This window comes from Eretmochelys imbricata, chromosome 21 (genome assembly GCF_965152235.1).
Source record: "Eretmochelys imbricata isolate rEreImb1 chromosome 21, rEreImb1.hap1, whole genome shotgun sequence".
In the NCBI taxonomy this organism is placed as follows: Eukaryota; Metazoa; Chordata; order Testudines; family Cheloniidae; genus Eretmochelys; species Eretmochelys imbricata.
Window position 1 is genome coordinate 8,146,287 of NC_135592.1, and position 26,553 is coordinate 8,172,839.

The following is a 26,553-nucleotide window of genomic DNA, read 5'->3' on the forward strand; positions in this document are numbered from 1 at the left end:
ACTGGAACGTGAGACATTCAGGAAGGCCATGAGCTCAGCTGGACTTAAAGATTTTGGGACTGTCTTGCAGATTAGTATCGCCTTAAGATTGGAGCTGTGTTCCTTGGGCCGGGCGACCCGGCAGGTATGTGCTTTACTGAAACAAACCGTGCTGCTGTTTGGTGTCACATCCTCCACAGGGTATGGGGAATTCTGCTCGGTCAATCCTGTCTCAGGTGGGGATGGGGCTGACTCTGTGCCTCTCACCCCCACAACTCCCTTCTGCCCCACACTGTGAGGGGCTGGCTCTAGACCCCTCCCCCTTTATTTCTGAATGCACACTTAGGGGTTACACAAGGTGGCCTGCACAGGTCTGCAGTCAGAGGGTCTGGAGAAGGGTCTGCCGCTAGGCCCTGCCATGGCACATGGGAGAAAAAGGGGGGCCTTAATCATAGAGGTCACAGCAGCTGGCAGTGACCTCTCCACCCTCACCACTCAGCGTTGTGTTTGCCTAAGTATGCCGAGGAGGAGTTGAAGATCCCGACTATGAAGAATGGTCCCGCGTGCCCAAAATAAACTTCTCTTCCCAAATAGGGCTGCTCACCTGGTGCCTTGTCCCACAGCTGGGTGTCCTGGAGACGTGGCCGAGGCTGCACGTACCCCTTCCCTCCCCCTCCCCCATCCAGCACACTCCTCTGGCAGCGAGGACAGCATGTAACTTGCTATAAAGCACAGCTGGCCCCAAGCTGCTAAGTTTAGATGTGAACTTTCCCTGAATTTGGGGAGCACGTTGGGAACTGGAGTTTGCTTAGCTCACTAGAACCAGATCCCCGAATCTGGCTTGGAATCTCCCTTTAACACTACCCAGGACATGGTATGTTTGGGGTGGGGGTGCTGTGCAGTCAGCTTCCACTGGACCCCCCGCAAATACTTTCCTAGGTGTGTGGTTTTGCACAAGTTTTTTCTTTTGCCTCAGATCTATGGGGCCACGCACTCTGGTCTCCTCACAGTGTTTCCACCAGCCCAGGGACTGCTGTACCCCACAGCCTCCCTGAGACATGTAAGGAGTCTGCAGGAGAAGCAGATAGAAAAGGTACAACCCCCGCACTCTCCTTGTGACTGCTAATTCCCCCCACACACACACGTTCTCAGTGCCTGAGTCATTCGTGCCCTGCACCTTTATGCCGGCCTTGCTGGCAGAAAGGGGCCATAAGCCCCTGGCGTGCGGGAAGAGCACAACAGGGATCACGGCAGCAGCAGGGGTCACGCTGGCGGAACCAATGGCCCTGGCTGTGCAGTGGGCCCGGAGGTCCTAGTGAGGGCACCTCGGCTTTGCCCGGGTGGCTGGGACCACCCCTGACAGCGCAAGCATCAGGAATGTGGAGCTCAGTGAGAGCCAAAGCGGGTATGTCTACGGGCGATGGGAAGCGCACCCCCAGCTCCAACTGCTGGGGAGTTGTGCGGCCAGTGCTGATCCTTTGAGTCTTGTGCAGCAGCTGGGAGCACCCCGTTTATTCTGGCAGAGGGTTAACCAGGGCAATATCAGATCCTACTGCAGACCAGAGCCTACAATGGGTGCTATAACCCGGGGGAGAGGGTGTGCATTGCAAAATAGGCATGTTTCTCCCAGTTGGATGCCAAGCCAGCGTCCCATGTGCTGCTTAGTGGCTGGTTTGGCAGGGGTTAACCCTGCTCCCTTCATCGGGCCCACGGGCTGGCTGAGCACTCCAGCTGCATTCCCACCGTTGGCTCAAGTTGTCAGGGCGGCCGCAGACTGCTGGCGTAGGGCCCGTTCAGCCTGTTGTCCCCCTGCCCTGCTCTGTCCTGCCTTCGATACTTGTGGTTCAAATCTAGGCTGATTGGTGTCTGCAATTACCCGTGGTGTTAAACAGCTGTGCCTTCTGCCAGGAGAACGAGCGCGGAAGAACAAATCTCGCATCCTTACCCTGCAAGAGCCAGTATGTCCGGTGTTGTCTCAAACGGTGATAATAAAACGCTGCTGTTGTCTGGATCTTAGTGGAAGGAGGCTCTTTAATAACAGAGGGTAGGGGCTGCGCTTAGGGCCCCCATCTGCAACACCATGTGGGGGCCTGGTTCCCACTCCTCTGGGTCTCAGGTGCCTGGCTGACAGGCAGGAGGGGTCTATGGCTGCTTAGGAGACTCCGCCATGAACCCACTTCTGGAGTGAGATGCCTCATGCAGGTCAGCGTCCCTCTCTCATGAAAAACCAGCATGAGAAAGGATCTCCTCCCATCAAGAACAAATCCTGTCAAACTAACCTGATAGCTTTCTTTGATGGGGTAACCAGCCTTGTGGATAGGGGGGAAGCGGCAGATGTGGTCTATCTTGACCTTAGTAAGGCTTCTGACGTTCTCTCACCTGACCTTCTCATAAACAAACTAGGGAAATACAACCTAGGTGGAGCTACTGTAAGCTACTATAAGCTACTATAACACGACCTATGAGGGAAGATTGAAAAAATTCAGTTTGTTTAGTCTGGAGAAGAGAAGACTAAGGGGGAGACATAACAGTTTTCAAGTACGTAAAAGATTGTTTGCCTGGGGGGTCAGTGAAGCAGGTTCCAATCCTTCCTATGTTGGTGGCTGTGTGCGCCCTTGGGTGCTGAGTGGCTCAAACGTGGGCTGTGTTCTCCAAGGGGGTCTGCTGTGGCCAAAATAGAGTTGCAGGTTATTAAAAATATTTTAGTGGACAGCACTTCTGTCACACTTACACTCCACCAGCTAACACACTCCAGCCTGCCTGGTTAGGGACAAGCCCCCCCACTGCATCCTTCTGAGCATAGACTTGAACTAGGCTTTCCCACACCCCACGCATAGGCCTTAACCAACATGCTAGAGAGTCTTTCCTAGCTAAGGTCTCCCAATCTCTTCTGTTGAAGCTACTCCACTGTGTAGCCCTAGTTAACTCTGTGTGGGGCCAGCCTAAGTAGTTGAGTGCTGTGGTCTAAGCATTTGGCTGAGCTGTATGCATGTCAGGTTCAAGTCCCTGTCTTCGTTTCAGCTGAAAGCTGCCTGTGGCCTTAGTTCCACAGCTGGCAGGATTCTCAAGCTAGGAATGTCTCTGCAAAGCGTTTTTGTTCCAGTACAAAATAGAGCGTGCATTTGACTTTACACAGCAAGTGCTGCCAGACCTCCAGTAACTAGCCACACTTTGAGGAAGGCCACCAACAAATGCTGGCTTGTGAGCAGCACCTCAAACCTGGGCTTCCCACAACCCAGGTGCCCAGCCAACCATGGTGGGACTTTCTCAACCGTTCCTTGTGAAGTTGTTGCACGTTGTATTGAAATAATTAAATAGGTATTGGGCCAGAGAGCGAAAAAAGGGAGGTGTGTTCCAGTTCTTCGGCAGCCCGGGTGTGGGGGTGTCATGGGAGGGCGAGTCCGGTTCCTTTCATAGGTTTCCAGTACAGAGGGTGCATGTGTCGGGCTGGTGCTGAGGTCTGAAGAGCTAGTGAGCCTTTCAAACTGGTCAGGTGTCCTTCGAGAATAGTTGATGTGCACAAGCTATGGTCACATATTAGAAACTTTGTAGACAGCAGCACACTCCACCGGTCAGACAACAGGGATAGACGCCCCCCCTTTGAACTCCTTGAGAAGGGAACAGGGCTCTACCCTTGTCCCACCACTGGGTCTTAACCAACAGGCTAGAGAATCTTTTCTAAGCAGAGCCTCCCAGTCATGTCTGCTGAAGCTGTTGCACTTAGTAGCCATAGTTAACTGTGTGTTGGGCCAGAGAGCAAAACCAAGCAGTTGTCTCTAGCCCAGCCACGTGGGCACTCAGCTAGGCTAAGGCAGCGTTGGGTTCAGGTCCTTGCTGCAGCACCTACAGGCATGTGAGTACAAAGCTGGCTGCCTCATGAGCAGGTCTTGAGGTTGGACCATTGTAGTGCTCTCAGTAGGTGTGCCCAGAGCCTTTTCTGCCCAGCACAAAATAGATCAGGCCTTAAACTACTCCCAGCTCTACCCATCCCAGAGACTGGGACACTCACCTAGGAGGGTCACCATGAAATCCTAGAGCTGGCTCACACTCTCAAACCAGCATCTCTCCCACCCCTCATGCATAGCCTAACCACAAGGCTACAGGGGAACCCACAGCTGGAGTTTCTTAATCTCCCCTGTTGCAGCTGATCCACTTTATATTTATAACAAATTCAATCTGTATTGGGCAACAGAGAGAGCAAGGGGCGAGCTGCATTTGAGTCCCTTGCTAGTGCAGTGGTTTGGGTGCTGAATGTGGCAGAAGTAGTGAGTGCTTCAAACAAGGGATCTTCAGAGACTGTCTTCTGGGCCCCAAACATAGTTGTGTAGTTGAAATTTTGTGGGCAGCAGCTCTCCCAGCAGTATGCTCTGCTCGTCAGCCAACAGGACAGGAGCCCCACCTTCCTGTCCCTGATGGTGGTATTTGAACTCAGCACTCCCACAAAGAGGCCTTAGCCCCATGCTAGAGAGTCATTCCTAACCAACATCCCTCAGTTACCGCTCTGGAAGCTGTGCCACGGTGAAGCCATCCTTACCGCTGTCCTGGGCCAGCGAGGCTGCTCAAGCAGTTGACTCTCGAGTCCTGTGGTGTGAGCACGCTGTTGGGCTGGTTCGGTGACAGGTTTAAATCTTGCCTTGGTAATTGGCGACGTGTGTGTGAGGTTGTTGAGGCTTCCTGGAGGCTGGGCAGCGCTCTCCCCTCTTGGCAGTGCGTGTAGAGCTTTTTTTCCTGACACAAAAGGGATTATGCCTTAGACTGGCCACAGCAAGCAGCACCAGCCTGCCAGCACACTCACCAGGGAAGGCTGCCACCTCCGAGTCAGAGCACGGCCTCAAACCAGCATCTCCTACACCCTAGGCACAGGCCCTCACACAAGGCTATAGAGAAGCCACTAGTTAGAACCTCTCAAGCTCTCCTGTTGAAGCTGTTCCACTCTATAGTCATTGCTAATTGACTCTGTCTGGGACTAGAGATAGAAAACAGGGCTGGGGCTTGTATCCCTTCCTAGCCTGGTGGCTTGGGTGTTGGCTTGGGGGCCTTTGCAAGGCAGGTTCAAATCCCACCTTGTGTTCCTAGCACTGTGGCTGCAAATGCCCTCTGGGTGCTGAGTTGCTCTCTGAAGAGAGCTTCCCTTTAGTTTGCTTGTTGAAACTGTTCCACTTTACTTAACTATTAGCAAGGCCAAAGAGAAAATCAGAAGGTGTCTCTAGCCAAGTGGTTAGGCTGCCTACCAGGAATGTGAGAGACCTGGGTTCAAGTCCCTCAGAAGGCCAGGAAATGTGGTGCCCTTTGAAGAGGGAGCACCTTTAAGCTTTCCTCTTGGAACTGGTCCGCTTTACTTAACTATTAATTGGGGAGCTATGAGAGCTAGGATCACTCTGTAGCCCAGTGGTTGGGTGCTTGCTTAGGAAGTGGGAGATCCCTGAAATTTCTGGTTCAAATCCTGCCTCTGCCCCTTAAGAAGGGGTTGGAATGAGGACATCCTATCTCCCAGGTGACCAGTGAGATGGGAAATTTCTGTTTAAGTCCCCTCTCCTTTGCAGGAGGCCCTTGTCTTCCAGGCAAAAGGAGGGGGCTTGAACAGGGGTCTCTCACCTCTTAGGGGGGTGGAGGGGAGGTGGGGTTGGTGGGGTAGGGGGGTGGAGGGGAGGTGGGGGTAGGGGGGTGGGGCAGGGCGGGGGGTGGAGGGAGGAGGGGTGGTCCCTGGGATGTAGGAGCTCCTCGTTCCAGTCCCTTCGCGGAGAAGGGATTGGAACTGGGATCTCCTACAGCCTAGGCGGGAGTCCGACCAGCGGGGGCGAAAGAGTGATTCAGCTTTTGCTGGGGCCGGGGCTGGTGGCCACTAAATATTAAAGTAAAAGCTGCTGCTCAGACAGCAACACCCTCTTCAAAGATTTCTTCCATCTCAGGCCCTGGGGACTTGAACCAAGGCCTCCAGCATCCCAGCAGAGAGCCCTCACCACTAGGCTATAGAGGGCTTCTTGCTTTAATGTCTTCGTTTGGCCCAATTACTATTGAGTTAAAGTGGACCAGCTTCAAGAGGAAAAGTGAGCACCCTCCCAACTGACCAGCACCTCTCTCAGCAGCCGGAAGTGTGAATTGAACCAAGGACTCCAGTATCCCAGCAGAGAGCCCTCACCACTAGGCTATAGAGGGCTTCTTGCTTTAATGTCTTCATTTGTTCCAATTACTATTGAGTTAAAGTGGACCAGCTTCAAGAGGAAAAGTAAGCACCCTCCCAACTGACCAGCACCCCTCTCACCAGCCAGAGGAGTGAATTGAACCAAGGACTCCAGCATCCCAGCAGAGAGCCCTCACCACTAGGCTATAGAGGGCTTCTTGCTTTAATGTCTTCGTTTGGCCCAATTACTATTGAGTTAAAGTGGACCAGCTTCAAGAGGAAAAGTGAGCACCCTCCCAACTGACCAGCACCTCTCTTAGCAGCCGGAGGAGTGAATTGAACCAAGGACTCCAGTATCCCAGCAGAGAGCCCTCGCCACTAGGCTATAGAGGGCTTCTTGCTTTAATGTCTTCGTTTGTTCCAATTACTATTGAGTTAAAGTGGACCAGCTTCAAGAGGAAAAGTTTCCATGAGCACCTTATGGAAATCCCTCTTTTCAGGGGGTAGACAGAGGAACTGAACCAAGCTCATCAGGATTTCTACTGAGCACTAACTTTTGGGGGCTACTTTTCTTTTGGTCCAATTAGTGGTTAATTAAAGAGGAACTTTAACAGGACTCCTAGGCTGAGTTCCCTGCTCAAGTCCACTCTCTTTGTTAGGAAGGAGAAATTGAATCAATCTCATTTATGGAGACAATGGGTTTAAATGATGAGACAAAGCAGAAGGGAAATAAAGAGCAGAGATTAGGCGAGAAAGACACAGGGATGGGTGGGTTTTGACACGTGTTCTGTTGCACCCTGTAGTGGGGTGAAAGTGAAAGCTGGAGGAAATACAGCTAAAGTTGAAAGTTTCTGTCTTTGCTGCAGAGTAAGCTCAGGGTTATAGAACCCAAGTTAGCAGACCCTGAGTTTGTTAACTTAGGGGTTGAGCATCTACACTCACTTGACATACCCCAAGAGACCCCCCAGCCCTCTTGGAGGGTGGAAAAGAAGCTGTGAAATTTAGGGACCCCTTTTGGAATCTTGGGGCGGCCACCAGGCACTGGGCACAGACTCACCCTGAAGGCTTCAGGTCTGACACCGGAGCTCTGGATCCTATTGAGCCGGGCATCGAGCCGCACGATGCTGCTGGGCAATGTGGGCAGCGCAGTCAGCCTGTTCTCAGCTAGGATGAGCTCTTGCAGGGTGCTCAGCAGCCGGAAGGAGTCCTCGCCCACCCAGGAGATGAAGTTGCTAGTCAGATCTATTCGCTTCAGCTTCTCTGATGGAGGGGAGGATAGAGGTTCCGCCTTCACAAACCCTTGCCATCCCTCACAACAGTGCTGAGCAATAATTAGGGGCTAGGCCTGGCCAGAGCTGTAGGAAAAAAAGCCAGCACTCCAGCAAACAGAACTAGAATGAACCAGGTCCCCACCTAGTGTAAATGAACATAGCTCCATTGAACTCAATGAGCCAATGCCAATCTATGCCAGCTAAACTCAATCTAGCACCTAACACAACAGGCCAATATCCTGACTACGGTGGCTGGATGCAGCTCCAACAGAAATGTGAAATTCATTTATGTCTTTGTTATTATTAATTATTCCTCCCAGGGCCAGATTTTCAAGACCTCAGCATCCCCTCTCAGGGACAGGTTTTCAGAGGAGCTCAGCATCCATTTAAGGGCCTAAATCAGAGCAAGGTTTTCAAATATGTACAGCACCCAGCAGGTCTCATTTTAACAGTGCCCAGCCCCCTCAAACATGCACCTACTGTGCTGAGAGTCTCTGCAAGCCCCAGCTCACTGTTTTCTAGCTAGTCCTGCAATCTTAAGGCTCCATCTTGGCAGGGTCCAATCCATTGACTAGCACCAGGTGCAATTCCTTCCTGCAGGAGAGAAAAGATTTTAAAGCTACAGGGCTCCTATTCCAGCCAGCCAAGGGGGGAGGATTGTGCAAAACCACTGTCCTGCCTCTAGAGGCACCCGTTAGGAGATCTCCAGAGCTGGGCAAAACCCAGCCGGTTTGCTTCACAGGGCATGAAGAGATGACTGTTTTCTCTGGGTTTTTAACCATGTGATACAAAACTGCCACCCCCAAATTTTGAGTTCAAACTAGCGTGGAACGGCATTAAGTGCTGTAAATGGGGGCACCTGGCTTGGCACTCATTGCACAGTCCTACACTCTCTCTAACCGGGCTTTTCCATCTCCAACATCTATGAGCCCTGCGACGTTCTGATGTTACAACCAGAGAGTTCTTGGCCCCTCCTGTTCCTAGAGCCGACCAGGACTTGCTGTACCGGGACTTCAATAAACAGCAGCATTGGTGCAGTGCAGTGTTAAGGGCTCCCATTCCCCCTCCTGGGAACAGTCTGCATTCGGCTCCCTGATTCTGCGCCAGGCTTTCTTGGGTGTGATGGGTGGGGCAACGTGTGCGAGATGCAGCCATGTCCCGGCTTGGCTCGTCCCCGCGGTGATGCCCTTACATGCCACTCAGCAGGAAGGCACAAGGCAGGTCAGCGAGCTACAGCAGTGGGTCTTAGTGTCTCCCACCGCCTCTTCCTATCCCTGTTCTGACCCTTCCTGCAGGCTCCCACCACAGCTGGTTGCTGCAGCCTGGTGAGTCTTCCTTCAGAGGGGAATCTAGTACTTAAAAGTGAAAAGGCCTTCCAACCTGCCAGTCCTATTAGGTCAACATTGAAACTGTTAAAGAGCCATTCAAGTGGTAAAGAAGCCATCTAACAGGCATTTGCCAACTCCCAAGTATATACTGTCACTTTCTGAATTTACTGACACGAACAGTTGGGTGTTACTGTCATATTTACTCAGAACATGTTAGTCTACAAGACCTTAGTTTAAAAATGGCTTTAAAAATATTTCAGTCGTGTGTTGCTGACGATTATAAAAAACCACGTCTCTTTAAAAAAAGCCTTCCATAGATTTTGGGTTTTTTAGATGTATGAGCTGAGTACGCATCTTTAACCTTAAATGCTTGGCTCTTCAGCCATGTCATTTTTTTAAATAAATCCTTCAAAAGCCCACCCTTATCGAAAAGACACCTGTGAGCCCGGGCTGCCGTCGGGCATAGGGGCACCAGTTTAATAACACTGCATAGGGCCCCATAAATCCTAAGGACGGCCCTGCACCCAATCCCATTAACATGCACCTGTGTCCCTTAGGCTCTGCTAAAGATACACCCCCCCTCCCTCCACCCTGCCTGCTGCACTAGGTACTAGAGGGTTCCTAGACATGGAGTGCTCCATGCAGCCTCAATACCAGTCATGTCTCGCAGTCTTATGGTGCCTTTCCGCTCCATGGCTGCCAAAGTGCGTGAAAGGCTGTGAGCCAAGTTCAATGGTGTTGGGCAAGGGGTGAAGGCAAGATACACCTGGGCAAGTGGGTGTGAGTAAGGGAGGCTAACACCATCTCGCGGCGCCTCTTTGCTGAGTCCAAGGTGATGTAACGTCCATGCTGCAGGGCCCTGGAGCACACGTCCTCAGTTTAGCCTCAGCCCTTATTTTGCCCCCCAGTGATGCCAATGGGAGTTTTGCAGAGGACTCCAGCGAGAGCAGGGTCAGCCCCTGTACACTGGAACAACCGCACCGCTTCTGAAATGCAGCCACCCCCCGTGAGAGAGCAGCATGCCCTGGTCGTCTGACACACAGCATCCAGCAATGAAGCACGGGGCAGGGAGTGAATTGAAGGCGAATGCCACGTGCAAGGGAATGTGCAGAGACCAGGTCAACTCCTCAGCTGGTGTCAAGCCGCGTTGCTCTGTTGATGGCACTGGGATCCTGCTGACTGATGCCAGCGGAGACTCTGGCTCGGGGACTTAGGGACGCAGGGTAGAACTACCCACCAGCTAGGTTAGCGCCCCTACCCCGGAGCAGCCTGCCACGGATCTTTCCCAGAACCACTGCTTCACTCTGCCACAGCCTCTTTAAGCCAAGTACATTTGATAATGAAGCCTTACAACCCCTTTGTGAACAGTATTATTTCCAGCTTACACAGGGGCAAGGTGAAGCAAGGAGAGGGTTATGGGACTTGCCCAAACCAGTATGGCTCTGTGTGTGTCTCCTATTGGTGCTGCTTTGCTCAGTGCCAGGACCTAGTGAGGCTCTCAGATGAGCAGGTGGATTCAGAGTGGGTCTGCTGTGCCCAAAATACAGTTGTCTGGTAAAAATACTTTGGCAGCTGGCACATCTGCCACTCTTATGGCCTGGGAGGAAAGCACCCCTCCACTCCAGCAGCAGGGATTTGAACCAGGGATGCTCTCACAGTCCAGCACCGTGCCTTAACCCACATGCCAGAGCTTGTCCTTAGCTGAAGGGGCTCACTCTTTCCTGTTGAAGCTATTGCACTTAGTAGCCATAGTCAACTATGTGCTGGGCCAGAGAGACTACTCCAGCCGTTCCCGGTCTAGGCCAGTGGTCTGCACATTCAACGGGGCTGGCTGAGCCTCAGGTTCCAGTCCTGGTGTTCATTTCTCTGCACGCGTGTGAGGCTTCCCCATTAGACCTTGGTTCCTGAGCCCTGGCAGGACTGTCAAGCTTAGTAGGAGTTGTAGAGCTTTTTCTGCCCGGCACAAAATAGAACCCCCATACAGCTTTTTGCTCCTCCACCAAACAGCTCCAGGGATGGGACATGTGCCTTGGCTGGGAAACGCCCACCTGCACGCCCCTAATTTGGAGCAGGGCCTCACCCCGGGTCCCCACACCCCCACGGCAAAGCCTAACCACGAGCCTATCGGGGAACCCATCTTCCTTGCAAAGCAGTGCCACGTTGTATGTAAATAATGAAATATGCAGGGGGCGACAGAAAGAAAGCAGCTGTGCTCTTCCTACACTCTACCCCCAGGGTGGGTTAGGGCATCCGCCAGGGGGCAGCAACTGCTCCTGCTCCGCTGTGCAGTAAGTAATTGGCTATGCATTGGGCCAGAGAGAATGGCTTAGGTGCTTGCCTTGCCTATGAGATTGATCGGGCCACTTCAGTTCCCTCCCCGTTTCGTTGTGTGTCCTGATTGTGCCCAGTTGCTCTGGGCTGAAGACCTAGTGGGGCTCTCACAGTCAGGGTGCGTGTTCCGAGTGCGTCCACCCTGCACAAAAGATAGCTGCAGATTAGCTATTTTGGGGGACCCACAGCTCAGCCCCTCCTCCACTCATGGTCACGTCTCTATTTAAATTTCCATACGTAGGAGTGTGCAACGCTGCCTGTAGCCTATGGCTCAGCTCCAGCAGGACTCTCAAGCTAGGTGTGTACGTGTGTGCACAGAGTTTTCTGCCCTGTTCAAAAGGGAGCGAGACATTAAGACTTTTTGCAGCCAGATCCCCTCACCTGAGGTGTGGGAAGCTTTTATTCCTGCTTTGGACCAGGTCTTCTACCTTTCCACACCGAGCTCTAAGTACAAGGCTCCAGGGTAACCCAGAGCAAGGCACCCTCAATCTCTCCTGTTGAAGGTGTTCCACTTGGTATTAAACAAACATACATATACATTGGCCAGAGAGAACATGAGAAACAGTTTGACTCTGCAGCCCAGTAGCTGGGGCCTCTCAGCTGTGAGGTATCCGAGTCAGGATCAAGTCCCTGCCTAGAGACGTGTGAAGCCACCTAGGTCTTGATGCTGCCAATTCTTGAGTTCATTTTTTGCCGGTGGAGCCCATCACACAGGTAAGTGCTTGGAGCTGACCGTAGGAGTTTTTAATGCACACACATCTCTCCACCCCACACTTCAGGACACGCACCTGAAAGGGGAAACCCCACCTCTGAATTCCTGATTTGGAGCAGAGCTCAAATCAAGGCCTCCTACATACTAGGGCCATGTACTAGCCACCAACCTTCAGGATACTCCCCGTCCCTTGATCTCTCCTGTTTAATACACAGTGGGACAGCTTTAACAAGTAAACATGTGTTGGGACAGAGAGATTAACTGCCTCCCAAGCCCTATTGCTAAGGGTGTGTCAAGCTGCCTTCCTGGTGCCACTGAGCTTCTTGGTGTCAGGGCTCTCACGCTAGGTATTCAGAGCACATCCACCATGCCCAGAGTATAGCGGGATGTTTGAATTCTTGAGGCAGGCAGCTCCACCCCTCATCCCAGCAGCCAGGCCCCTTTCCTCCAGTGTAGAACACCCTCTGAATCCCTGGTTTGGAGCTGGCGTTTTGTATGCTGGGAATTGGGGCAAGGAAAGAAAGCTGACTAGTTCATAGCCCCAGAGAGCTCCCGAACCACTGGGTTAGAGCCTCCCTCTCTTGCGCGCTGGTCCAAAATATCTTTTATTATTTATAAAAAGTGGAAGTTTCCCCAGGAGAGGCCTACCCCGATACCCTGTCCTCAGGGGGCTAGAGCATTCTCCCAAGAAGTGGAAAACCTAGGTTCAAAATCCCTGCTGCAAATCAGCCAGAGCAGGCATTGGAAAACATGTCTCTCACCTCTCACGCAAGTGGCCTAAATCCTGGGCACGTAGCAATAGCAAGGGGGGGGGGCCTCTCTCTGCTTCTAGGGCACAGGTGGGTCAGTCACAGAACTCCAAGAGCCCGTTCGGAGCTGAGAATCCCCAGCGGCTGGCGGTGGCTCTCCTTAGGCCAGCGTTAGGCACCTGACCACCTTTGAGGCCCCTCCTCCCTTTTTCTTGCTGGCTTAGCTCAGGGGCTCCCTGCGCAGCTTGCTGCTTTCTGTGAATACCTTTGCGAGGAGCCTCACTCTCTCTCTTCAGGGCCTGGGGAGCCAGCTCAGGGCTGTGAATTCACAAGTCCCCTTTGTGAATCTTGCACAAGGTCACCCAGCAGGCCAACGGCAGAAAGAAGAACAGGACCCAGCTCTCCTGGCTCCCAGTGCGCTGCACTATCTACCAGGGTGCACTGTCTCCCCTAACAGAGACTCAAGCCACAATTGGGAGAGTGGTCACTGCTGAATTTGTGTAGCTGGTGGCCCCACTGAGAACAGCAGATATTATTTAGGAAGAGGTGGCTATGCCACCCTGGCTTTCGGAGATGGGTGAGGAGCAGGGACCACCTTTCTGCAAATTACTTCCTTTCCAAATAAAGACCTGCTACACCCGGTTCACAGGTCAGCAGCGAGGGCAAAGACCCCTCAGTGACTCCGCTCCACTCTGCGAGGGGACCAGAATTTCCACAGACCTCTATCTGCATGTAAAAACCTTTAATATGAAGATTGTTTCACAGCGACACCTCCTGTGGAGCTCACACAGGCTGGGGGTAGTGCTTTGCGTGAACTAGGGCTGCTATTCTCCCTTGCAAGTTCCCTGCATCCCTCCCACCCCCTTACATCTCCCCAACCTCCCTCCACTGCCCTCTCCCCCCATTCTTCCTCTCATACCAGGGGCTCTGTGGGCTTCCCCATTAACCTTCCCCACAAGCCAGGGGCTGTGTGTGCCCCTACACCCCTTACCGCCATACCAGGGTTCCCCCCCTTGCCTGGGATTATGTGGGACCCCATTCTCCCTTCACTCTATACCAAGGTCCTGCATTCTCTCCCTCCTTCCCAGGGACTCTGTGCCCTCCCCCCTTTCCTCACTGTTATTTCACACCGACTTCTCTTCAGCTGCTGCTTCTTCTCGGCCATGTGGCTCGTGAGTCCGAAAGGAGACCTTTCCCCCCGTCTCTCACCCCCAAAGAAAGACCTTTAAAGCAACCAGGCTGAGAAGCAGCTGGATTAATTCCCCACGGTGTGATATGAAAACCAAGAGGAACATAACCCCCAGCACCCAAGGGAATTAAACGCTGGGTAACGCCTTTCCCCCACAGACACCCCTCCTTATCATTCGCTTTCATTTTTCAGACCCAGATTGTGTTCTATAGTCATCCACTCACAAGCAGAAACAAGTGAAACTTCGTAAACAGCAGCAGTTCCCCCCCTTGCCACTAGAGGGCAGGGGGCCATAGCGTTTGGCTTGCACGCCCAGCCCTGGGTTTCAAACTGGGGGGCACGCCCGGTGCGGGCGGGGGGCAGAGCGCGAGGATCAGTTCCGTTTATTAACAACCTCTGGGTGAACAGCAACATCAATGTCCAAAGGGGGCCACAGCACAAAACGTGTGGGTTCCTCGGCTACTCTGCATGAGGCATCGGGTGCAGGGGATGGAAGCCCCCTCCGCCCCCCAATAGGGCCATCGCATCCAGATGCTGGGCAGTGGAAAGTATCTAACCCCAGGCGACATTTGGAGCAGACTCCTCTCAGATTCATCAGCACAAGGGCACCCTCGGAAACCCACCGCCATGCACCAAGGGGGCCGCAGGACACCCATTTCTCAGCCGGCTGAGCCTGCAGCCAGAGGCTTGATACAAGAGTGATGGGTGGGAGAAAAGGAAAATGAGGTAGGCAGGCAAGAGGTAGGAATCGTTAGGCGGAGACAGACTACAGACAGGACTTCGCAATGCTGTCACCCATGCCGACCCAATGGGGATCTCTGTCCCGGACCACATGGATGTTTGCCAGCCAACGTCAGCCGTGGAGCTCAGGGAGTCGAGACAGGTGCTTTGACAGCCAAAGGTGGTGGGGTTGATCCTGGTGCTGACGATCAATCTAGACAAGGGGTGGAGGGGCACAATGAAGAGAGTGCTGATAGTAAGACAAGAGAGGCCACACCAGGAAAGAAAAAGCATCAGGAAGGACGAAAGTGAAGGAGAATGAGGAGGGGCGGGGAGGGAGGAAGAGAAACCGCACCCCTCTCCCTCCCTGTGATCTGTTCCCCAAAGCAGAACAGCCCAGATCTCTGCTCCAAAACATCCTCTTTATTGAGCCAAGAGGGGAAAAACAAAAACAAAAACCCCACCGTTGTAAACAAGTATGTGAAATATACAGGTTAAGTTACTCGTCGTCTTATTAACAAAATAAAGCTCTATCTATATTTACAGTCATAAAAAAAACCAAAAAACAGCTGGTTCCTTGGGCACATCTGGGGCCGATTTACAGAACGGGGGATAATTCCTATTTCCAATGCATTCCTGCCTGTCCAGTCCCCTTCCTCCCGTCCCTTCCCCCTTAGCCCCCCTAACCTCGACCCCAGGGGCTTGTCAAGGACACCACAGGAGGGGCAGGTGTAATAAATAACGGAGAAAGGGACCCTTACAGGGGCTGAGCCCTGCCATGGAAAAGCCAGCACCAGCTGGGGCAGATATGCCACCGGGCCTTTGAGGGGATCCTGAGGTTCAGCCTACTCGCACGCACCCGTCCCCTCAGTTCGGTTTTGCCCTGAATCTGGGGACCACTGTTCACTCAGACGCTCTCTGTCTCGCATACAAACGCGCCGCTTTCTGACAGAGCAACCTGTGCTGTGCCTACCTTCGGCTGGACACCAGGGTGACGGGACCCCAAATCACTACAGGGGGTTACGAGAGAACTCTAGAGAAGCTCTCCTTCTCCCAGCATGGCTGACTTGTGCAGCAGTTTAGGAAGGAGACACTTTTCTCAGCCTGGGGATGCCCCCTGTCTGGAAGTTGCTGCACTGACAAAGGAACAAGCAAAACAAACCACAAGAAATTCGAGGTTGCGAGGAACCAAGCCCAAGCCAGGAAAGGGGCCCACGCCCCAGGCCAGAAAGGGAGTGCTGCGTATAGGTGACAGCAGTTGAAATAAGGACAGCAGCAGGTGAGAGAAGAAGAAAAAGAAGAAGAAAGAGGGCCAGATCCTCAGCTTGTGTAAATCAGCAGAGGTCCATCAGCTTCAATACAGCTATGCTGATTTAGACCAGCTGGGGCTCTGATGCACAGTTCTTAAGCTGGATACAAGATCGAGCGGCCAAGTCAGGTCAGCCAGTTGTTGCCATGTCTACCCTGGAGATTCAGGGACTCACCCCATTTAACCCAGGCCTGCCTGGGCCTGCCTCCCTCCATAAAGGCAACCAGTTACAGCAAAGTGATCTCGGGCAGCTCTTCTCCAGGGGCCGCGTGTTCCCTATCAAGGCCCCAGGCCGTACGACTCTAGCAGCCACCAGCTTGGGCGCCAGAGTCCGGAGGTGTGTAAGTAAAGCAGAACCCCCCTCCAATAACACGATCCTGAGGGGGAATCTTTGCCAAGCAGCATTAAAGCCAGATCAGAGAGGGGGCGGAGAAGAGAAGCACCTGCAGAGGACCACCTCCCCTCGCCTCCATCCACAGCGCAGGCCAGGGGGACGTCCAGCAGCTCTCGCTGTTAGCGGCCACCTGAGCTGCTGGGGCTCTTCCCTCCCACTGCAGCCTGGGCCATGCTAGGGAAGGGACTCTGCAGGTGACAGGATCCCAGCTGTCAGAATGGACCTCGCCTTCCTGCCAGCCAGGACTAACTCCCTGCCTGTGGGCTGCTGGCTTGTTTTGGATGCCGTTTCAGCTCCTGCCACCAGGGAGAGCCAGGGTCCCATGCTGGGACCTGGTTTCCAGCCCTGAGGCATAGCCTGTATCATACCTCCAGCCAGGAGGATTTGCTTGGGGAGGTGAAGAGAACACAGCTGGCATGCTCCGTTGCAACAGTGGCTGGCAAAGTGCATCGGCTCAGACGGATCTGCAAAGCTGTAGGAGACCCGCAAGAGCAGCACAGGCCCTCCGGTAGCCAATGGGGTTCACCTGGGGGAGCCGCAGGGGAATCCCAACCCGAGGGTCCCAGTCTGCTACAGGCACCGTTAGCCAATGCCGTGCCGCTGGGACAGGCTGGGGCTCCGTGCCCGTCCCATGCCGGGAGCTGAGCCCTCTGCAGCAGAATGCCCTGCCATGCCACTGCAAAGAAACGGGCAGCAGCTTTATTTACAAACTGGGCCAGAGCTGTCAGGAGGATAAAAGGCTCCTCTGAGACCTTGGCTCTTACTCATGCTAGTCAAGAGCTAAAAATGGCTCCATGGGAATTTACTGGCAGGGTTCAGAGACCAAGGGGGGGGAACGAGAGAAAGAAAGGCCCGAGCAAAGGAGCGGGGGGCGAGGGCGGGGTGGGCTGGCACACAGACTGAATGAGGAACAAGTGTTCCACCCAGACATTTGCTTTGGAGAAATGAAAAGGCCCCAGAGAGCCTGGCTGAATGGTGGCAACTGTGTTGTTCCTGTTGCAGCTGGCAGGGCCCCGAACAGGTGAGGATTCTCCTCAGCTGGCTGCACCACAGGCCCGGGATGGGGGGGCGGGGGGAAGACAATGGACAAAGGTCTTCCCAGCCGCTGGGGTCTTTCCTTATTTAACCCTCGCAGAGCCAGGGCTGCCCAGAGGCAAATGCATTTGTAACGCTGGGGGCAGGTTAAGTTTTCCAGCCCTCTTCCCCCATCCCCACGCGTCCTGTTAGCTTAACGGCAGGAGAGTCTCGGGAGGCGTTTCCCATATGGTCTGTTTGTAGCTCACTTGGGACCCTCCACCAACTGCTCTGAGCCCCATGCTCCAAGCGGGCCTGGATCTGCAGCCCTAGAGAGAGGGCTCCCATGAAGTGGGTTTGTTCCTTAGCCAGCAGGGAGCCAGGAGGAGGTAGCACCCGTCCCCAATGCAGTGGGGGACTCCGGATGGACCTTGGTGCCTAAGGATAAGAGGGAGTGGAGGGAAGCCCACCCCTACCTGCATCTCCTCTGTGCGGGGATTTCTCCCCCACAGGCCTGGCTCTCCGCGCACAACATGGCTCAGCCAAGGGGAGCTGGACTCCTCCACATCCAACTAACCCTGCAGCACCTCACCCGCAAGCCCGTCTTTAAACTTCCTGCTGCTCATGCTGGCGAGAGGCCTGCCCGGCAGGGAGCCATTAACCCATGCCCCTGCAACCTCCGGAGGGAGAAAGCTGGATTCCACAGGGGCAGTTTCTGGATCCGCTGTGCAGTAGCTCCCCACGTTCACAGCTCCGCCATCCTAGAGCTACATCCCCTCCCGCTTTAGCTAGCTTTTACACAGCCTTGGGATTGCTCTGCCCCCATGCTGAGGGGCCAGGCACCTCCCACCTCTGTGCCACAAGGAAATATCCAGATGTCAGCTCATGCCAAGCACCATCCCCGTTGCTGCTTGGGTAAATGCATTATACAGCAGAGCTGGAACCTCTTCCTTCTGCGTGGGCGAATGAGCCAAGGCTCCCCCCATGCTGTGTGCGTTGGCATGCACACTTCCCGTTGTCCCCCGCACACCACTATATACATCCAGCACAGCCCTGCATGCCAGGCCATTCGGGGGGCAAGGGCGGCCCAGCTGCAAAGAGCTCTGCACGCAGAGGGGTTCGCAAGCGACCCCCTGAATCTAGTCACTTCCTAGATCAGGGAGCCATGCTGTGACGGCAGTTCTCCCCAAGCCCCCATTCCCATCTCCTCCCCACTCAGTCAGGTCTTCAGTTCCAGTCCCAGGCGGGGGAACACTGCAAAATCTGCTGCTGCTCCCCGCTTCACACACGCGCACCCCACCCCGCCCTGGCGCTCTGCTCAGTCTGTGAGCACCACCAGCTCCCCGTCGCTCTTGTCCTCGCCCTCGGAGTCCTCGTCCTCGCTGTACCGGTACATCTCGCCATCCGCCACCGAGTGCCCGTCCTCCCCGCCGTCACCCTCTTGCGACTTGAGGCTGCGTGTGTTGACAATGACCGGCATGTTGGGGTCCATGCTGCGGGGCAGGCAGTGCTCCACCAGCGGTGGCATCAGCTGCATGCTCACCGGCCTCTGGTACAGGGCATCTGATGAAGAGGCTTGCATCTGACTACCCTGGGGCCTGCAAAGCAGGAGATCACAGTCACCGTCCCTGGGCATTAGAGCTGGTTGGGAAAGGGGCTCCCACCCTCCCTTGGAAAATTCCAATGAAAATGAGGGGTAAAAAAAAAAAGGCATGTTGAAATTTTCTCCAGAAAATTAGAGTTTTCAGTGGAAAACCCCAAACCAGAAATATTTTGGCCAAACACAAATATTTCAATTAGGAAAGGCTGCCGTGGTGTCTCATGGGAGTTGCAGTTCTGGTGTCTCATGACCCCATTTTCTTCTATAGGTTCGGCTCCCTGTTTGGGCAACACCTGCCATGATGCACCCTGGTCTCTCCTCATGGTGAAAGGAGGCAGTTGAATCATGGGAGATGTATTCCAGCTGAGGAGCCCAGCTCATGGGGGAAACTGAACTACATCTCCCATGAGGCACCCCAGTGGCATTTTTGAACCAAAATGCGTCAGTTTTCAAGACGAAAAATCCAAAATTTTCCTCGGAAAGCAGAAAGTTTTCATAAAAAATGTCATGCAATTGAAAACTCTTATTTTCCATTAAAAACAGTTTTGAGGGGAAATTATTGACAAGCCTTACTGGGGATTCTCTCTTCCTTCTGGTCTTTCTGGCCCACAGCCCCTTTGCAGTATTGAATTAACCACCTTTCTCTCGGCTACCGTATACATGGATAGATACAGCGCAATAAACTGGCTAGCATGTCTGTGCACCACTACACCTTACTGGATGGGCTCAGCTGTGTGTCATAGAACCCGCAACTGCTAACAGCTAATGGAGAGTCTCCTTTCCAACCAGAAGTGGTGCTTCTAGGGCATCAGGATGTGGGGTTTCATCCTCACTACACCCAAAATAAGTTCTTAGTGGCCAAGGTATGTAACACAACGACTACTGGGAGATCCTAGGGTTCCCCATTGCCCTGGACATATACTGACACTGCTAATCATGTCCTGCTGATCTAACCTGCACTGCGATTTCAACAGGATGCAGTACTGCTCTTCACTTCCTGTCTAAACTTCTGTGCAGCACTGTTATGCCCTGTGTTCCACCCCAGCATTGTTTGCAATTCAGCAGCTGGCAGCTACAAAGGCACTTTTTCAGGGCAGTGGGGGGGAAGGGGAAATGCAGGTATACGGGGATCAAAAGAGATGGAGCCTCACGCTATCAAGTAGCCCTGCCTGGTGTCTTGCCGTCTGTTCCTCATCAGCGCCTTGTACTCGCCCACGCGCAGCCGCTTCCCCTCCACAATGCAGGTGCGCTTTGGCCGCGGCTTGTATTTGTAGTCGGGATACTTCTCCAGGTGCTGCCGGCTCAGCCGCGCCTGCTCCTCATAATAGGGCTGCTTCTCTTGGTTCGTCATCGATTTCCACCGGGATCCTGGGAAGAGAGAATGCAAGGTAGAGAGATTCACTGAGCTGTTATGTTTGCCTTTTGAAACTCCTCACCATCCGTGGCCATCACTGGGGACAAAACCCAGGTCCTCCTCCAATGCCTCTAACATTTGAGCTGGAAGAATAACCATGTTAGCTGGTAGCAGTAGTAGGCTGTTATCCACTCAAGTTACCTGCCACTTGATGCAGCACAGATTTTGCAGCACATTCTGTTACACCTTTAAAGCCCTCTCTCCTGAAGCTGAACAGGCTGGATGGAGGGAGGAAGGCATTAGATAAGGACTCTCACAATCTTCCCCAAACTCCCAGAGTGGCAACAGAAGCAGCGGGGATATTTTCTTCTCTCTACCTCTGGGCCTGAGCAACAACAAAGTGCCTCACCAGATAAGCGATTCTCCAGGAGTGCTCCCAATGCTTCACAAACATTAATGAAGCCCCCCAATCCTCTTCAAAGGTAGGTCCATATCCCCAATTTTACATATAGGGAAACTGAGCCACAGAGCTTCGGGAAAGCGATTTGCCCAAGGCTGCACAGTGAGTCTGTGTCAGAGCTTGGAAAAGAATCCAGGAGCCACAATGCTTTAGCCTGCCACAGTATCAGTCCTTTCCTTCAAAACACCATGGCTAGTGGTCCAAACAGTAGTCTGGGAGCAAGACAGCCCAGGGTTCTATTCCCAAATCCTTCTAGAGCCTTAGGCAAGTCATAATTTTCCACTGCCTCAGTTTCTGCATCTGTAAAATGGATGCACACAGCACTTCCCATCTGTGAGGTGCCTAGCACACTGCTAGCTCTGTAAAATTAACAGTCTATAATAAAGCATCTCTGTTTGCCTGGGAAGTTCCGAGTTTAGATAACCAACCAAATTAAATAAATAAATCCTTCTTTGGAGAAGGCTGCCATTAGGGTTAAGGCACTGGATGGAGACTCAGGAGATGGGGGTTCAATTCCTGGCTCTGCAACAGCCTCCACTTGTGACCTTGGGCACATCACTTAGGTCTTGTCTACATGGGAAAGTTTTGCTGGTTATACCAGTATACTGTGGTTATATCAGTCTAACTCCCAAGTGGACACTTAAGAGTGGGTTTTTCCATTTAGCTTAAACCCATTCCTAACTAGCTTCAGTTAAACCACAATAAGAGAGTCCACACGGGACTTTGCACCGGTGTAACTGAACCAATTTAAATTAAACCAATGCAATTTCCCCATGTAGACAAGGCCTCAGTCTAGGAGCTACTGTGCTAACAATCAAATAGACGTTATGGAGGCAGGGGAAGAAACTGTTATTTGCATACAACGACATCTGAAAAAAAGAGGAGCCACTCAACTCAAGTGACTTGTGCAGGACATTGTCTTTGATTGGCAGGTGCTGAGAGGTATGCCAAGCCGCAGCAAGACAATGCAGTCACAGGGGACACAGGATATCAAGGGCACAGAGGAATGTAGGGCTATTCCACGGAGCCTGCTCCCATTTAAATGTGATTATCCAGGCCATTGTTAACAGCCAGTCCACCTGTCGTGAAAGAGAATGCCTCCCCCCGCCCTTCCCTGCCGCTGACCTTTCTGCGTCACCTCTCCGTCCTGGACTTTTCATTCTTTTTCCCTCACAAAAGGTATGGCAAGCAGGTGCTGCAGCTAAAATAGACAGTCCTGCCATGTGACTCGAATTCCCCGGGCTCGCTGACCTTTGTTGTCATCCCTGCCAAGGTCCAGAGCAGGCGGGGAAAACAGGGGAGCGGTGCACAGAATGCAGGCCGGACAGAAAGGGAAGGTCACACTCAACCAGCAAGCCTGGGGAAGGGGCAGGAGAGAAACACCTTACTTTTGTCACGGGAACGGGGCCTGCTCCCCAGAAAATAACGGGGGCCTTTGGATCAGGCCTCAGGGTAAAAGTGGGTCAGTTCAGATACAAGACAGACCCCTGCTCAGAGCTAGACAAAGTCAAACCTTACATCTGATGGCCCTTCTCTCGCCCTCCCCTTTGTCCCAGATGCTTTCATGTCCATCGTGCCATGGATGCTGTGAATACAAAGACATGCACAGCTAGCCCGCACAGGAGCTTAGATCTCACCTGCTGCACCGCGACCAAGTTTAAAGAATACGGTCAGCGTAGGGGGTCCCACGCTCCTGGCAAAGTACAGTCTCAGACTCATCCTTTCTCTCCTGCCTTTTACACTACACCCAGCTCTCCCTACTCCCAGAACTGCCAGGGATTGGGGGAGCGGAAACTCTCCCTTCTAGTACAGCCATATGAACCTCACACTGCCCTGGAAGACTATTGTGTGTCCAGTCTAACCGATCCACAGCTGCAAGGCAGCGAAAACCAGCTGAGAGCTAAGCCACTCACAGGAGACAGAACCCAGGTTCTACGGCACACAATCCCAGTCGGTCCCACTTGTTATGTGTGGATGGAGCGACGCACCCGCCAGCTGGCAAACACTCAAACCATCTCTACCTCTGCCTCAGCTGTTACATTTCACGTCAAAAAGCAATAGTAAGGTTCAAACACAATGGGTCCGGATCTCTGTTGCCTGGAGAGTTATTTACACAAGTGCAAACCAGGGGCTTTCCAATCCAATTCCTTTGTACCGATGTAAATATTGTACATGGCATAGGGAAAGGGAGAATCCAGCATAGATCAGATATGAAATATGCAGGAGAACAAGTGTTTTGGGAGTAGCCCCTAGCTGTGCACACAGCATAGCACTGACGGTCTGTCACGCTGTACATTAGGGTAAAATGCCTGCAAACGCATGTCATGTTTGTTCAGATTACCGACCAACTGCATGGCATGTTTTACTCAAAGATCTCAAAGCACTTAAACCTGACAACACCCCTGTGCAGTAGGGAAATATTATACCAATGTGGAATTGAGGCACAGGGGTGTTAATGGACTTGCCCCAGGTCATACAGCAATTCAGAGCATGAGCTGGAATAGAACCCAGGAGTCGGGACTCCCACTCCTCTGTTCTAGCCAACAGGGCGACACTCCCATAGAAGTATCTTATGCACAGATCGCCAGGACCAGCCATGCCTCCGGAAGATACACACGGACAACCACAGATTGGGCAAGTACCAGCTCCATGCCTCTGGATACAAAAAGACACCCACCACTAGTGTTCTCCACCTCTGCTAAATGTGCAGAAATGAATACAGACTGCCAAAACAAGAACCTCACCAGTTATTTAAAGCTACATAATTACATTAGCAGCCAGCACACCACAACGTGGCTGTTCCTGACACCCCCCAAACGCTGTGGGTTGCCATAAGTAACAGATCAGATCCTAACATAGTGATTCTTCAGAGGGAGAAGCTTTGTTCATTGCAGAGCTGCTAAAAGGAGCAAGAGACCAAATTAAAAGCATGCTCTGAGGGTAACCCACAAACCCCTGCATTGTGCTAATGCACACTTGTTACTAGCAGTCTGGATGGACTCCTCAGAGACCACACCAGAGGCTTTAAATAGCAAGCCTACTGAAGCTGGGACAAAGCAATTCGACATGAGACCACGGCGCGGGGTGCATGGTGAGGTGTGTTGGAGGCCTTTGCAGAATGCTAGTCCAGGGGCGTTGATACACGGAGCAGAATAAAGGGTGTGAGGGTCTGACAGACACTCTTGTGATATAAAAATCTATATGAAATATTTACACCCAACACTTAAAATTGTAAAACAAGACACAGTGACAGGAAAAGCTCAGGATTGAACCCTCATGTAGAGAGAGTCATTATAATATTCTAGAAAGGTAAAATCTTATTACTGTCACCTCTTGGTTGGTGCAGGGCTCTGGGAGTCAGGACTCCTGGGTTCTGTTCCCAGCTCTGGGAGGAGAGTGTGGTTCAGAGCAGATCACTGTGCGTCAGGACTCCTGGGTTCTATTTCCCAGCTCGGACAGTGTTATGATCTTGGGGAGGTCACTTAGGGGCTAAATGCTGTGAGATCCCATTGTCTTCAGCGGGATCAGATAGCAGCACCCAGCCCCTCTGCAGGCTGGAGAAGTTTTGCCCTTCTGTGGAACAGAGCTAGAAGAATTTACGTCTCACAGGGCAGAGTAAGGCTTAATGCATGTAAAAGCGCTTTCAGATGTTCCGATGAAAAGTGCTGTAACTGCAGAATATTATTTGAATTAAAACTGAAGCGCATAGTGCCAGGTGTAAACACGCCTGCCCTTCACCTCTGGATTTATTTGGGGCGGGGGAGTGGGGGGGGGTCACACCATGCTTATGCCACAAGTGCGCTGAATTTGGTGGGATCAGACTACGCTCTCATGGACATTTCCCACATGCACGTCACAAAAATTGTCCCTGTTGTCTCAGTCCAGGGGACATTCTGCAGCTTCACAGCAGGGAAATGGCTGGCCAGGGTTCAGGTGCATTGGCAGGGTAGCAGACGTCTGGCTGGCCTGGAAGGAGATGCACTGGCAGAGCGGTCGGGGGACTCAGGACTGGACTAACGGGGTTGGAGCAGATCGGGAATTAGGTACACGGGCAGAGCTGGGTGGGGGAAGTTTGCTTGCACTATTAGTCCATTACTTTCATGAGCCCCATGCCATAGACCACCAGGGAAGAGGCTTCCTTTTACAGCTGCATTTGCATGGCCAGTTCTCTGACCCCTGGCCTCCCATCTGACTTGAGCCAGGATTTGATCTGGGTTCTGGTTTCTAGCCTGCGACACTGAGGATCATCTGAAAGAAGAGTGGGGGAAGGAGGGAACCAGGGTTGATAAAAATCAATGATTTTTTTTTTTAAATCTTTTTTTTTTTAATTTAAATCGGATTTTTTTGATAAAATGCTTTTTGAGGAAAAAATCTATCTAAAGATAGTTTTAATTAAGATACATTATAGCTCAAAGATATCTCATCATGGAATAGGGATTATAAATTCTAATTCTATAGTATGAGACAGTATATTCATGTAATGTTTAAGAAAAGTTTTGTAAATGAGTTCCAGTAGTTCATGGATTAGGGACCCAATCTTACGGGGTTCCAGGGTCTTCCATACAGAGTATTTAGGTAAATCTTTCTATCTACCCAATGGGACTCAGTGCTCAGTCTAGAAGATACTGTCATAGATGATTAGTTTTGCACTTCTCAAACTGGATTTGTCTCCAGAGATAACATGCGTGTTAACAGCAAAACGGTTTTAAATTAATTAATTAATTAAATAATATACAGAGGTGAGAAATAACAGACCTCAATCCTATTGTCCCTCTGCAAATTTGTGTACACAGAGCCAACCCCTTACCTCTCTCTACAAGTGCAAAATTTCAAAAAGTTCAATGAATAGAAGATTCTTGAGGGCGGAATAGATCCGGACAAGGAGAAGGAGTCTGGAGATAAATGTGAGAAGAGAGGGACAGGCAGTAGAAACAAAAGTGTAACTGTTTGAGCAGCATATTCCAGAAATCTTGAGGTCTTTTTGAGTGTAGCCTTCATTGATTTGAGATCTACCATACCCTTCTCTCACTAGAAAGGAAAACTTATAATGGCAGCAGGCCATAAAAGAGACCCAGTTTCGGAATAAGACCCATTCAAGAAATATATGTTTGCTGATGATGTTTTAAAGAAAGTCACACCAGTGAACTGGTGGAAGTCACTTAAGCACTTGGATTCAGAGACTGTTGAAGTGATAATCTCACTTTTAACAGCAGTAGCTTCTTTTGCTGGTGTAGAGAGAATATTTTCTTCCTTTGGACTAATTCATTCCAAATTGAGAAATCGTTTGGGACCTGAAAAAGCAGGAAAGCTTGTTTTTCTTTTCCAAATTATGAACAAACAGGAAAATGAAGGTGAAGACAACTGAGTTAGCTGTAAAAGCCAATATTTTAAGATTCTCATGTTGACCTGGCTGACATGGTCAATTTAATTTTTTTTTTTAATATTTCTTGTAACTATGTTAGTTAAAAACAATTTTAACAAAAACAAACCTGATTTTAAAAAACTGGAATGTTTAATTAAATTCAAAAATTCATATACTTGTTTTGTTAAAGTATTATATGTTTGCTGTTGAAGAAAAGAATCCAGAATACATAACGTTGTTGTTTTAGTTAAATAAAACAATTTAAAATGTCTGTCTGATGATGTTCTCCTCCTAATACACATGGCAAGAAAATTCTCCAAATATTAATGTTAACCTGGTGAATTGGAGATATTTATGAAATCATTGGGAAGTGAACTATCTGCTTCAATTACCTTTGGTAAATGAAAAAAAACAAACATTCATTTTCTGATATAGATGTAAAACTAATTTGAAAAGTTTTCAAAATAAATCACGTTAAAAATGTAGTGTGCACCTTCTAAAAATGAAACCTACATCTGTCTCTGAGTTGTGAAGAATATGTATTAAGGTTAGAACAACCAACAAGAATGCACTTTTATGTAGAAATCCATGATTAAATTGAGCCTTCCTGACTAGTAGTGACTTAAATCAAATCCATCCTGGAGGGAACATTCGGGCTGT

The 26,553-nt window shown here is 51.4% G+C and overlaps 1 protein-coding gene across 1 annotated transcript in view; it reads right to left on the reverse strand.

Annotated features, from left to right (window-relative positions):
- Positions 1-18,435: 18,435 nt before the first annotated feature.
- Positions 18,436-26,553, reverse strand: part of SOX13 (SRY-box transcription factor 13) — a 40,775-nt gene continuing 32,657 nt past the window's right edge. Inside the window, exons 13-14 of the mRNA XM_077839297.1 lie at positions 19,869-20,085; positions 18,436-18,715 (exon numbers count right to left, since the gene is read on the reverse strand). Coding sequence (XP_077695423.1) covers positions 18,436-18,715; positions 19,869-20,085 — 497 coding nt within the window. The remainder of the gene's footprint in view (positions 18,716-19,868; positions 20,086-26,553) is intronic.